This window comes from Pelodiscus sinensis, chromosome 22, assembly GCF_049634645.1.
Source record: "Pelodiscus sinensis isolate JC-2024 chromosome 22, ASM4963464v1, whole genome shotgun sequence".
Taxonomy (NCBI): domain Eukaryota; kingdom Metazoa; phylum Chordata; order Testudines; family Trionychidae; genus Pelodiscus; species Pelodiscus sinensis.
The window spans coordinates 6294603-6308582 of NC_134732.1; the positions used below are offsets into that span (position 1 = coordinate 6294603).

At 48.8% G+C, this 13980-nt stretch overlaps 1 protein-coding gene across 5 annotated transcripts in view; it reads right to left on the minus strand.

The window, feature by feature from the left end:
* Positions 1-545: 545 nt before the first annotated feature.
* ASTN2 (astrotactin 2) overlaps positions 546-13980 on the minus strand; it is a 730659-nt gene continuing 717224 nt past the window's right edge. For all 5 annotated transcript variants that reach the window (XM_075905850.1, XM_075905849.1, XM_075905851.1 and 2 more), the window contains 2 exons: positions 13729-13912; positions 546-1421 (listed from right to left, as the gene is read on the minus strand). In XM_075905850.1, the coding sequence (XP_075761965.1) occupies positions 1184-1421; positions 13729-13912 (422 nt within the window). In that variant the 3' untranslated portion in view covers positions 546-1183. The remainder of the gene's footprint in view (positions 1422-13728; positions 13913-13980) is intronic.

Below are 13980 nucleotides of genomic sequence, written 5' to 3' on the forward strand. Positions count from 1 at the left end.
GGAATCTTTCCTCTGCCCTAGCCTGCTCAGCCCTCATCTGCTCTGCAATGATCTTCCGAATGAGAACTGGTCTCCATTCAGTCGGGGGCTGGCTCAAATGGCTTCTTTAGCAGATACCAACTCTGGCCCAGATCAAAAGAGGAATCCATGGGCACCTGACCCAAGCCAGTGGGAAAGCTTCCACTGACTTCAGCGGGCTCTGGATCGTGGTCCTCTGGCCTCAGTTTCCCACCTTGTTCCATCGGCACGTGCCACCCTTATTGACCTCAGATGCTCCTCTCAGCTTCCTTATAGGGCACAGGACTCCTCTGACAACAGGCACTACAGAAGTCTGTAGCCCTCACCCCTCCCTCTTTAAATGCTCAGTGCCTGTCACTCCGACCCCAAGCCAGAACTGAGATGTGTCCTGTTGCTTCCCATATAGGGAATCTTCTCTCAGCCCTGTACCCACCACTCGCCTTTCCTCTCATTTCCTCACAGATCCTTCTGCAAACAGGCCACGGCAGAGACGTGTGTTGGACAAAACAGCCAGCAGGCGGGAACGGTGGACTTCATATGAATCTTTAATGCACGGAACAACCTGTCAGGAGCCCTGCAAACGAAGGCTCCACAAGCAGCAGTTCTGCAAACTTGGGGAGCATTAAAAAAACCCAGTTTGCCTGCAATGTCTTTGCACCTGCCCAGCTAGCGTTAATCTCCATGGGACAGCACCTCCAGGTCCTGGCATTGCATCCCAGGACCGAGACGCTTCACCGTTGCTCCTTGACGCACTACGGCAGCAGGGCCCCCTCTCCCACGTCGTCTGCTTCCAAAGTGAGCGGGGATGGAAGGGACACTGCTCGCGCTCCTGAGCCCCCACCTGGCTCTTCTGGATTTCTCTTCCTCTCAGGTTTGGAGCGCGTGGTCCAGGAAATTTGGTAAGAAAAGATTAAAAAGGAGAGACAGTGCTACCGAGTCAGATTAGGTATTTTCTTTTTAAAAAATAAAATCAAAGGGAAATCAAAGTCCAATTGGCTGATTTCTCGTTTCTCCACCGCCTGTGTCAAAAAGTCCGGTTTGGCCTCGCTGTCCCCTCCATTTGACTGTCACCATTCCCCTAAGCCCAAAAGCTACTCAGGTTATCACACGTCCGTGACTCCTTGGCGTTCCCATCCCTTCCACAGCTCCAGGCCAATGCTGTCCCTCACCGCCCCTTGGACTCCCCATAGGTGTTGCGCAGCATGGAGACCATCTTCTCCTCGCATGTTATTTTGGTGTCCTTTAGGATGCTGTACCAGACCATGCCGGCCGGCCGGACCTCCTCACTGCGGCAGAACAAGTAGGGCATGGTGTCGGTGCGGCTCTGGATGTAGGCACTGCGGAGCAAGTTTGAACAGTGGCTGCTCACTTTCTCCAGCCTCCTTAAGATCAGGTGTGCTTTCCTGGAATGCAGAGGAGGAGACGGAGACATAGCAAGAAGGTAGAAGCAGTTAGAGCCGAGAGCTAGAAGAAAGGTGATTGACATTTTTTTGGCAAATACTAACTTTTCCAAAAAACGAGTTTGTCTGATTGCATTTGGCCAATCATTGTGCACACCCCTCCACACAACAGCAACAAAACATATGTTACAAATTTTTTAAATGGGGTGTACTGACATTTTCAACACAGGCTGTTACGATATTTTGTTTCAGAATGACACTTTCAAAACCCTTCCCATCAACATTCATGTTAGAAAATGTCAATTCAAACAGTCGATTTGTTTCAAAACGGTGCTTTGTTTTAACACTCAAACCATTGTGTTTGATCAGACTGATTTTTTGGGGGAGGGGGAGGCTTCATTTCAGAGAGAAAAAAAAGTCAGTTTTTGTTCAGGCATCAAATTACAATAAAGTATTTGCTCAGCTCTAGCCAGGGACCCTGGGTTCTGCCGGTGGTTTGTCCTGTCACATACACAAAACAGTTCTGTTAGCAATTGCCAATAGATCAACAGTTACTGGCAAATTCCTAATTAATTACATTTCTACAGAACCTGCTATGCCAGGATCTCAAAATGCTTTACAGATAGCAATGAACAAAGGCTGATGGCATAGATATTATTATCCTCATATACATATGGGGAAACTGAGGCATGAAGCACTTTAGTGACCTGTTCTAGGTAGAAAAGCTGGCAACACAACTCATCACATCTCTCAGCTCCATTGGATCATCTAAACCAGATTGCGGTGCGGCCTTCTGGGCCACACCACCTCCTGCAGTACTACGGACGCTTCACAGAAAGTTTCCAGAGTCCTGCCCTATGTGGCTTCAAAACTGGCAAACTCCCACTGGATGGTGTGACCAGCTCAAGTAAATCAATTCTTACTCAGATCTTGAATATGTCTATGTCTATGTCTATGTCTATGTCTATGTCTATGTCTATGTCTATGCTGATAGAGATATGGTTTGGCATTCCTGAACCAAATCTGTTCCTTCATTAAGTCCCCGAGGCCTCCAGATTTAACATACGCTCCCTTCTTGCTGATTCCTCAGTTGGCTGAAAGAGAGAGAGAAGCAAACACCCTGCTGGAAACTCGGCTTCCTTCTACAATCCAAGTTTGCCACTCAGTTACACTGGTGCAACTCCACTGAAGTCACAGGTCGATCACGATTCTTAAGAAGCTGATGAAACTAGGATGGTTGTAAACAAACTAGCATCCATCTAGCCATCTGTCTAGCTACATGGCAGAGCCCCCAAAGTCTCTGCTGCAGGAAGTAACTGGAAAAGCCAAAAGGGGGTACCCTGTCCTCTCCTTCCCTTACTTATATGGAGTTCTGAAGATCACCTGGTGTCTTCCCCGCGCATGCCCCAGTGCAGGAAGAAACCCACGGACATAGCCTTTGTCTCTGCACTTCATCAAGTCTTCTGGGACAGGAAAGGCTAGGAAAAATCCAGCTTCCTCACGTCAGAGAAGGGAAGGTGGGTGCAACACCCCCACTGACAAAACAAAATAAAGTGGTGAGAAGCTGAGCTTCCCCTAGTGAGACCTTCAAAGTACTTACACAAAGGTGGGGAAAGAGGGTTTATTTGCATGGTTTGAAAGTCTCAAGACCAGAGATTAGTCCCTCTCCCCCTGGTGCCACTGTGAAGCTCTGGAATTGGAATTGGGGTTTGTTACAGTTATCAAAGGAATGTGAATTCCCAATGATGAGATGGCAGGGGCAGCGCCCTCAGTCGGCTAGGGGTTAACATGGGGATGACTTGATTATACGAGCTCTCTGGTGCTTCAGCCCCGGATTGTTTGGGAGGCAGCAGAGCTGTTTTCTGATGCGGCTGCTCCCTCCAAGACATCTCAGGAACTGAGATTCCAAGCAAGAATTTGCCATGAGTCATAAAAGAGGGAACTGTAGCCTGGCCTGCACGGGGGAGAAACACGGCAAAAGCGGCAGTGACTGGAGGCCAGTCGAGCTCCAAAGCCAGAGATGAATCTCTATTTCTGGGGACGGAAGATAATATGAAGGGCCAGCAAACCTCACCCAAGTGGCTACCCTTCCTCTTCCAGACCGAGACAGGCCCAGAATAATTTCTCCTGTGGTGAGGCTATCAAGTGAGAGCACCTTTATCCTGCACTGGTCATTTTCCATGTGGTGACTGTGTCTTCAGCTTTCAAATATGAGCTTGGTCCTGCCATGAGGGCAGGGAACTGGACTCAATTACCTCCTGAGGTCCCTTCCAGGTCTATGATTCTGTGAGGACAAGATAAGCAAGAAGAATTCAAGACTGATGTACATAGAACAGACATGAGGTGATGGGTGGAGCTTTGACCAGCAGCTTCCAACACCCAACAACACAATTCCTTTATGCAGCTAACACAAAACACACCGAGGAGTCATATTCTACACTGACTTTTTCTGCATGGCATTCATTACCTTCCACATGGCCATGTGTATGCCAGCAGAGTCCTGTCTAAAAACAGTCCAGTGCTTCTGAACCTGGTATCTGCAGCCCAGTATTGGGGTATGGGTGCTACTACATACACATGGGCGTGGGTGGTATAAAACTACTTACACCTTTCTGAAGAAGAGTTTTGGTCGGAAAACAACCTTTTTCTCTTGTAGGGGAGGGACAAAAATTTTCACAATCCCTTGTCAACAAGTGTCCACATTTTGTTATTTTCCCTTCTTCCTGATGGCTATCCCCCCCCCCCCAAAAAAAAAATTTGTCAGAAATAATTAAAATACTTTCTGCATTTTTTATAATGATAGGAGCCCAGATTTAAAAAGAAAAATGGGCTTCCTTCAAACCAGTCTGAGTGAAAACAACTTTGAAACATTCACATTATTTGTGAAACTAGCTCTGTGGTGTTTCACCAGCTCCAGCCAACAGGCACGGGCCCGATGTTCCACCATGCCGCCATTTCCAGCTCACGCTAATGACATTCCCTTATGCTCCTGTCAAAGTCAAGTCAGTGGGGTTGGAAATGGAGCCCAGAGTTCTGAGCTCCACCTCGCCCGTTTAGAGAGATAAGACTGATGAACATTTAGGAGCCCTTTATAATGAGTTGGGAAAGGGGACCAACTGCCATAAAAACCACCAGACTGGTCAGATCAAAGGTCTGTTGAGCCCAGTGGCCTGTCTTCCAACAGTGGCCAATGCCAGATGCCCCAGAGGGAATGAACAGAACAGGGAATCTTCAAGTAATCCATCCTCTGTCGATCATTCCCAGCTTCAGGCGAACAGAGCCTATGGCAGGGGTCTCAGACTCATGGCCCATGGGTCATCTATGGCCTAAGCACTTCAAAAATCCACCCCACACATGCACAAGTTCCTCAAGGCAGGTGGGGCTGGGGATTGCCTGGGAGATGCCAGAGAGAGGTGCCTGCTGGCCCACTAGCAGGATTTGAGGACTAGCACTCAAATGTGCCCTAAAGTAAATTGAGTTTGAGACCCCTAGTCTACGGAAATCATCCCTGCCCATCTTGGCTAACAGCCATTGACGGACTTGTCCTGAGTGAATTTCTCTAGTCCTAGGCTACGTCTACATTGGCCCCTTTGGCCTACTTTGAAGTAGGAATAAGAGATCCTCCGGAAAAGGGCTTTATTCCGGAGGATCGCACCAGTCTAGACGCTTTTTTCTGGCTTTTCCCCAAGCCGGAAAAAAAGCGGAGGCCATGTTTATTTAAATCCCGCGGGGGATATTTAAATCCCCCGCGGATTTCCCTATTCTGAAGTTGGAAATTAACATGCCTCTTCCGGAGAAGGGGCCAATGTAGATGTAGCCCCTAGTGTCTGGCACTTGCTTCAAATGTCAACCTTTCGAAAGAAATGGAAAGGAGGATATCGGTGGGAATTATCTCATCCAGTTGGAGGACAGGAAGGAAAGCTAGTTATCGTAAGAAAAGAAAAACCTATTGTGAGCACACATCTGGAAACACTTGCTTATTGGGAAGACCGAAAGTATGTCTACACAGCAATGAGAGGCATGACTGACGGGTGTGTAGATACACCAAAGCTAGCTTTGATCTAGCTAGTTCAAACAATTTGAGCAGTGATGTCCTGGCAGTAGGGCTAGCCTCTGGATTACATAGATTCATAGATTCCAATGCCAGAAGGATGTTTTGATCATCTGGTCTGACCTGCTGTGCATCCCAGCCCATAGAACGTCTCCAGAATAATTCCTAAAGCAGATCTTCTGGAGAAACAGCCAACCTTGATATAAAAATCATGATAGAAAATCCACCGTGACCCTTGGTTAATTGCTCTCCTACTTTTAAAAACATATGCCTTATTGGCGTCTAAATTTGTCCAGCTTCCAGAGGTTTGTACAGTTCCTGGGCCTGCAGACTGATTGCTAGCATTTCTCAAGTTATCTAGCTCAGGTGTGTCTACCAATGCCACAGCCACACCTCTGCTTGCACTGTGGACATACCCTAAGACAAGCCTGACTGGGGGAATCTATACACAGATAACCGCGCTGGGCTTGCACTGGAGGCCGCTGCGGTTTGGTATGACCCAAGACATGGGTTTGGCATGACACGTGTCTTAGCGATCTCGGTATAAGCGAGATTTGTTGTGTTCTTTGCCCACTGGATGATTCGGGGCTGCAGTCACAAGCGTAATCATCTAGTGCCATGTGTTGTTCTTCTCGCTTTGGGGCTGCCCACCAGAGTAGATGCAACAGGACAGAAGGGTGGGGCCTGTCCCTGAGAAGTCAAACAAGAGCTGGATGTGTGGATGGATGGGAATAGCTCCCTTACGTGCTTCAAAAAGGGAAGCTGCATTGAAACACTAGTGAGCCCCTCTACTTCCTCTAGCTAAGAGTGGGCAACAATTTTCGCAGGGGAAGCCACTCCAAGAATTTGGTATGTCATCATCAGGTGCACTTTTCTACTATAGTAAAGGAGGCGATGGGGGGTCTGGGATGGAGCCTCAGTGCAAGAGGGGGCTCTTGGCAGGGATAGGGATGCAGGAGGGGATGGGGGGGGTCTGTGAGGGAGTTTGGGTGCAGCAGAGGGGCGCTGTGAGGCTAGTACTGGAGGTGGAAGCAGCAAACACAGGCCTGCTGCTCCCGTCTCGCCCAGGAACATGCAGAGACCTATTTACCCCGGCAACTGTTCTGAGCAGCATGTGAAGCTGCAGCAGGCAGGCAGCCTGCCCGAGCACCCACTGAGCTGCAGGGTGTTAGTGGCCCAGAGGGTTATGGTGGGCTGGATATAAATTTTTGGCTGGCCACACTTGGCCCGCGGGCCGTCGTTTACCCACCCATGCTCTAGGGTACAAGCAGGGTCACGTCCTGACTTTCAAAATTACAGGATCCCAAGGATGGATTCAGATCAATAGTCCATCAAGTCTGGTATCCTGTCCCCAGTCTATGCTGGATGCTTCAGATGAAGGCCTCGATCTCTAGGACATCCCTAAATACATCTCCTGTCCCAGCCTCCTCCATTCTATCTCCTATACCTTGTGTTCGCTTCCTTCATCCCTTCCCTCTTTTTGCTCCCTCTTCTGGGCCATCTGCCCATCACTCCCTCTCCATTTCTTGCTTTTCTCTCGTCTCTTTTTTCCTGCTGCAACCCCACTGCATTTAGACACCACTGCAAACTCTCTCAGAGATTGCTCGCTCTAACCTGTCCTGGGCATTGGTTTTACGGCAGAACAGGGAGCGAATGTGGGCAAACACATGCCACATGCCACGCCCTCTCGCTTTCATCTCCTGGGGCCCACTGCTGGATTTCCTCTGTGCCCCAGCGGGCCAGTGGTTGCATCTCTCCATCTCATCACAGCCGCTTTGCTGGTGCTGGGCTCTGTGCAACAGTGGATGAGCCTTAGGGAGCCTAACCGTGGGGCGCAGCAGCTGAAGGAGTGGCCCAGGGTACCCACAGATAAGCAGCCCCATGCATGAGAACACAAGGAGGAGCCAGAAGAACATGCTGGGGCGGAGGATCAGGATGGAAATGCAAACCTGGATTTTGCTGTCTCCATATCAAGGAGAAACCCCCCTCAGCCATAGCCAGGTTGCGTGGCTCTCCTGGGGGCAGCCGGTCTGACTCCCTTGCTTGAGAGGGGTAACGAAGGCCTTCTGGAGTGTTACACTTTTGGCTGACATCTTTTCTTTATTGAAAAGAAGGCGAGAAAAAGAGAGAAGCCTTCTGCTGAAGGCTGGGTTATAAATTATAGAAGCAGTTCTTGGGCTGCCAATTTAACACCATCCATCATTTTCTGGCCCCATCCAAGTGCTCTCTGTGGGGGGATGTCAGGCCAGAGTGACCACCTTTTCAAGTGCTGGCAATGGACTCTTCCTACCACGACGCTGCCAGAAACAATCATTTATTCCCAAATGAAAGGGCAGGATCAGGAGGGGACAGCTGCAGAAGTCAGACTCCCGGCTGGCTTCAGCCAGGGATGCCTCTGCTCCGCACTACGTCCCTGAGCCATCACACTTCAGCTGCTTCTTCCCCCCCACCGCGGCGCTGTCTCCCTCCACCTCTCCTGCCACTCTGGGGCCAGCTCTTTGAACGTGGTGCCAGCCTGGCCTGGCCACGACAGGGAAAGATTTAAGAGGTCAACACTGCAATAAAAATGATGGACGGGATTAAAAGGAATGGCCCTCGGCTGCCATGTATCTCGTGTCAGTGGGGCCGGGAGGCAGAGGGCAAGCTGTGTTTGCCAGGGCATGGATAGTGCTCACACGTGGCTAAAGGCGCTGTTCGAAGGCAGTGCGGTGCAGTGGTTAGAGTAGCAGCTGTGGGCTCCTGGGTTCTAGTCCCAGAGCTGGGAAGGGCGTCTTGCACTGGCCACGTCCAGCTCTGTCCCAGGCCAGTTGTGCACCATGTGGTTTGCCACTTCACTGGTCTCTGCCTCAGACTGCTCAGCCACCTTGTGGATACAACACTTGCCTTGCGTCCAGGCCTGCCGGGGCCTAGTTACCTGCCTGAAAAGCGCTAGGATGAAAGGCACTAGCAAAGCACAACACCGCAGACAGGGACTGACAGCTGTTTGAGTGGAGCAGGGTCCTGCCCCAGGACTCCGCCGCGAGGCGGGAGAGAGGGTTAATGCCTTGTTCTCTTGTGGGGTTTCACTGCTATAAATTCAGATTTTTTACCCAAGTGATAATTGAGCCAGGTCTGTCAGGCTCTCAGATGGGAGGATAGTGAGTCCAGCACTCCACGCTCTGCTATCACAGCCTCTCATCAGTACATCCCATTCCCTCCCCTGACCGTGAGGAGATGCTTGCATTTAAAAGGATCTTCCCCTGCTGCTGCTGTCAGCAGGGCTCCTCCTTACTTGCTTTTAGAAAAGGAGGGACTTAAAACCCTGCACTAATGTCACATCCTGATCTGATGAGGATGGGGGTGGGAGTGGGGACAAGCTAACCATGTCCTTTTCCTCTCCCACCCCTTTGGAGGCAATGGCCATAACAACCCCCCAAAAAGCCAGCCAGCTGTCAAAAGAAGAGCCTGTGACATAACAAAACACTGTCACTGCACAACACAAGCCCAAGAAAGAGTGAGCAAATGCATAGTAGCACCAGGCCTTTATTGGTCTAGACAGAGTCTTCTCTTTAGCTGGAACAAATTGGAGCTGTAAATTTGGAGAAAGTGTCTCTTTTTGCGTGTGTTGGGGTTATATGGGGTTTGTTAGAGGAGACTTAGGAGGATGAAACAAACCAGAAGCCAAGTCCTGACCACAGCAAGTCCTGGTCTAGGGCCACCTATGAGCTAAGTTTTTAATGTCTCGTTAATGTAAACCTTCTGTTTGAGACATCTGGTTGTCAGTGTGTCTTCTCGCGAGCAGCTGTTTGCAGTAACCTGTGGCTTTCATGGAAACTCCAGCATGATGTATTTATTACACAGAGGCAATGGACTCCCCTCTTGTCACTAAGTTTTATGAGTGAACATTTACTGTGGATCTGAGGCTCATCTGATAAACATTTCAAGGTACGAATATGAATGACCTCCTGGGAACAAGAACAGACTGTCAATTAAAATCCCATTACAAGATGTTCCGCTGGAAAATCCTCGGTCACCTCTCCCGCTGTCGGGGGGCTTCAGTGCTGTCAGGGCTCCCTGAGAAATGAGGCTGGAGGACAGACCTTCGTTCTTGTCGAGAGACTAGAACAGCTTGCAAGCGGCAGGGGTATTTTTAGAAGCTTTCTCATGGCTAGGAGATGCTGGATACTCAGAAGAACAAGGGGCCCTGAAAGTTCAACCGGAGAACCCTGCCTCAGCGTGGAAGGACACCTGCGGAATCCACGGATGTCTCTAGAAATTGCTCTCTGTAGAACGGTGTGCCAAGGACAAGCTGGAGAGCACTTTCCAAATCTCCTCGCTAGACACTGAGAGACAAGTTTGCCTGGCCTGTATTTTCCTGCTAGACAATGCCCTCAAACAGGTGCATTGTCACTCAGCTTCCAGAGATGCCCAAGTAACGGAGAGAGTTTCTGGGGAAACCTAAAGAAAGCTGACGGCCCCATGACTTTGTACAGAGAGGGATGCCTTAAAACGAGAAATAACTTGCAGTGCCGCCAAGGAGAGAGGAAAAGAGTGGCTGCATGTCAGAGGTTAATTTACAGCCAAGTTCACCTCTACAGGAGGGTCAGTCGCAGGCTAACTTGGATTTATGTCCAGGAGGTTGTAAATTATTGCAACAAATTGTGGCACTGGAGTCAGAGAGCCAGGAGTGGATTCTTGCTTGTGCCCAATAAGAAGGGTGGGCAAACAAAATATAATCGATTGGCATTATGTGTTTGTTGTGGATAATTGCTCCCCCATCTTCTATACCCCCAGTTCTCTCTCTGGCTACGTCTAGACTGGCATGATTTTCCGCAAATGCTTTGAACGGAAAAGTTTTCAGTTAAAAGCATTTTCGGAAAAGAGCGTCTAGATTAGCACAGACGCTTTTCCGCAAAAGAACTTTTTGCGGAAAAGCGTCCGTGCCAATCTAGACGCGCTTTTCTGCAAAAAAGCCCCGATCGCCATTTTCGCAATTGGGGCTTTTTTGTGGAAAACAAATCTGAGCTGTCTGAATTGGCCCTTTTGCCTGAATGGCAGCAGCATAGTATTTCCACAAGAAGCACTGATTTCTTACAGTAGGAAGTCAGGGTATGTCTACACTACCCCGCTAGTTCGAACTAGCGGGGTAATGTATGCATACCGCACTTGCTAATGAAGCCCGGGATTTGAATTTCCCGGGCTTCATTAGCATAAGCGGGGAGCCGCCATTTTTAAATCCCCGCTGCTTCGAACCCCATGCAGCGCGGCTACACGGGGCTCGAACTAGGTAGTTCGGACTAGGTTCCTATTCCGAACTACCGTTACTCCTCGTGAAACGATGTGTACCGGTAGTTCGGAATAGGCACCCTAGTCCGAACTACCTAGTTCGAGCCCCGTGTAGCCGCGCTGCACGGGGTTCGAAGCAGCGGGGATTTAAAAATGGCGGCTCCCCGCTTATGCTAATGAAGCCCGGGAAATTCAAATCCCGGGCTTCATTAGCAAGTGCGGTATGCCTACATTACCCTCCTAGTTCGAACTAGGAGGGTAGTGTAGACATACCCTCAGTGCTTTTGCGGAAATTCAAGCGGCCAGTGTAGACTGCTGGCAAGTTTTTCCGGAAAAACTGGCCACTCTAGACTCAGCCCCTGTGTTTCTTTCTAATACTCTGAGAAAAGGTAATTTCTGAAACAGACAGCCGACAAGACGGCATTTGTAAAACGTCTCTAAGACCTTGACTGAGTCTAGAATCATGAGGGAGCTTCATGTCACTTGCTGAATGTTCCTTGTGAGGAGTTATGGTAGCAGCTTATCAAGAGTGACAAAAAGATCATAAGAAGACACCTTGTCCAAGAAACAACCAGCTTATTCTCCCAGTTCTCGGGCATGGTATAGTCCATGTATGTTCTAGTCCATGTATGCTCTAGTCCAGTGTTTCTCAACCAGTGGTACGAGTACCCTTAGGGGTACTCGAGAGAAGTCTGGGGGTACATCAACAAAACTGAAACTTGGAAAAAACTAATTCTTGTTTTAACTTTTACAGGGCTTTATTATTTTTGTACTTTTTACACCCAAAAATGTCATCGCCCGCCCGGCTATGATTAAGTTCTTTAAACAAGTGTGTTGCAATGGTAGAAAAAAATTGTGTGTGTCTGAAAACTGTAGGTACTGGGGGTACTTATACTTTTTTTTAAAGGGGTACTTTATATAAAAAAAAAAAAAGGTTGAGAAACACTGCTCTAGTCCATAGTTGTAGTCTGTCCGAACCTGCATGTTCACCATACATTTGTAAATGGCCCTATAAATGACATTTCATGGGGGCTGTTATTGCTAGAATCACTGTTCTTCACAATTTCAGAGTTACCCCATTTCTAATCTCCACTCTTAGCATGAAGTTAAGGACAAGGGAACACAGGTTTGTAAAATACATTTTCTTCCATAGCCTGGCATGCCTCACTTTGCAGCATGGTGTTAGTGGGCACTGCTTTAGGAATTTAGGGAGGTCACTGTAATGCCATGTTGTTGTTTTAGGTGGGTGAGAGGGAGATACATCTGTGTTCCTTCAAAAGTATTTATAACTTGTAAGGTGCCCAGTAACCACGGTGAGGGTCAACGTATCAATATGTCACATTAGGCTGTCTCTTCTGTCTGTCTCACCATCCGTAAGATGAGAGAGAGAGGATTAATTTCAGCAGGAGGTTAGAAGATATTGTGCTGCAAAGTCACAGTCTATCACATGCTGAGAGTTCATTCACCAAACCCTAAGGAGATATCGCAATGGTAAAATGAAAGATAAAAAATAAATCTACTGATTGTGTGACACATAAACAATTGGAAGTTTTATCTCCACTCTCTCATGGTGTCAAGACAGTTTTGGCATGTGAACCTTTTCCCTTGACCCTTAAAGAAAAGTTACAAGAGACTCTCATGTCCTGGGCCTCTAAAATAAAGAGGAAAAAAGAGACTTTTTAAGACCCTCACATCCATCCTGGGCTGCCAGGGCATAGAATGGTTTAGATGAATTTGCAACTGGAGCATTCACTTTAGCCCCCAGTAATTTTCAAAACCAGAACACAGGCAAAGACGCTCACTGGGGATGGCCATTTTCCCTCTGGCAGAGATTTCAGAACAATAGGACAGAATCTAAGTGGTAGAACATCCACTGTCAGCTTCTCAAGAACACACAGAGGAGAGCTGGGTAGGATTTTCCCAGCAAATGTGTTTGTTAGTCCAAAACGGCTGATTTGTCAAAATCCCAAACAGGCTTTCTCTGGCAGGGCCTCAGTATGGTGCTCGAGTTGCTGTCTTTCATCCCCTGGATTTTTTCTATCTGCCAGTGCTACAACTGTTGGAGGATGTGCTGAAAGAGGCAGAATCCTTTATCCCTTTATGCTTTGGGCATGTTGGCTGCATTATTCTAGCGCTTAGCTCTCCAAACACCTGATCCAATGCACCTCAGTCCTAATTTGCATCCCTCACTGGCTTCAGCTTTCATTCATTTATCTTATCATAGAACATAGAATCAGAAAGGTGGAAGAGACTTCAGGAGGTCATCGAGTCAAGGGCCGGCTTTAGGGGCCCGATTTGCGGGAGTGGGGCTGCGCATGCGCCACGGGTGGCACCGCGCATGCACCGCGTGCCCGGGAGCGGGGACCTCTTAGGCACATTCGGGGGACTCGGCCTAAAGCTGGCCCTGATCAAGTCCAGCCCCCTGCCCAAGGCAGGACCAATTCCAACTAAATCAACCCAACCAGGGCCCTGTCAAGCCGAGACTTAAAAACCTCCAGGGATGAAGATTCCACCACCTCCCTAGGGAACCCATCCCAGTGCTTCACCCCCCTCAGTTTATACTGTCATAAGGCTGAAAACATCAGGGCACATTTGAATAATGGAGGAGTTAAAGTGTCTGCCACCAAGACTCTCCAATGTAAAAAAGGCTGGGAGTCGGCACTCATTTATAACATTGTGTTCAAATGCAGCTGTGGCCGTTCACCTCAGAACTGGGTCCACAGTTTTACCAGTCCAGACCCTAACTTGCAATGCTGCCTGTTCCTCCCAGGACTGGACTGCCAAACAACCGTTACCAGTCACCAAAATCCTAAATTACAGCAGCCCCTTAATCCCGTCTAGGGCCTCCCCTGAGCAGACAGTGGGGTTGGTTGAGGTTTACAAAGAGCTTTCTCTCTGGTATTAGGGGATCATCAGGCTCACTGGATAGGACACAAGGGCATGCTAATGGGGTGGGAGGGACCAACCCAAAGGATCATGGGAAAGCACAGCTACCTGGGCCCCAGCTCATCCTCACTGCGCCAGACGAAGTCTCCAAACTTCTCGTAGTGTGAGTTATAGTGGTGTTGGACTCGGAAGAGCATGGGGGTGGAGACCTCCATCAGTGTGTTGTAGGCCGTCTGCTGCTCCTTGCCACTGGTGTAGCCATTGTAGAGGTTGTAGATTTTGTCAGCTATCTCTGAAAAGAAGCAAGGGAGCAGGAGTTTACAGGGGAGTGGAAGACATGGGGTGTGGGAAGGAAAAACC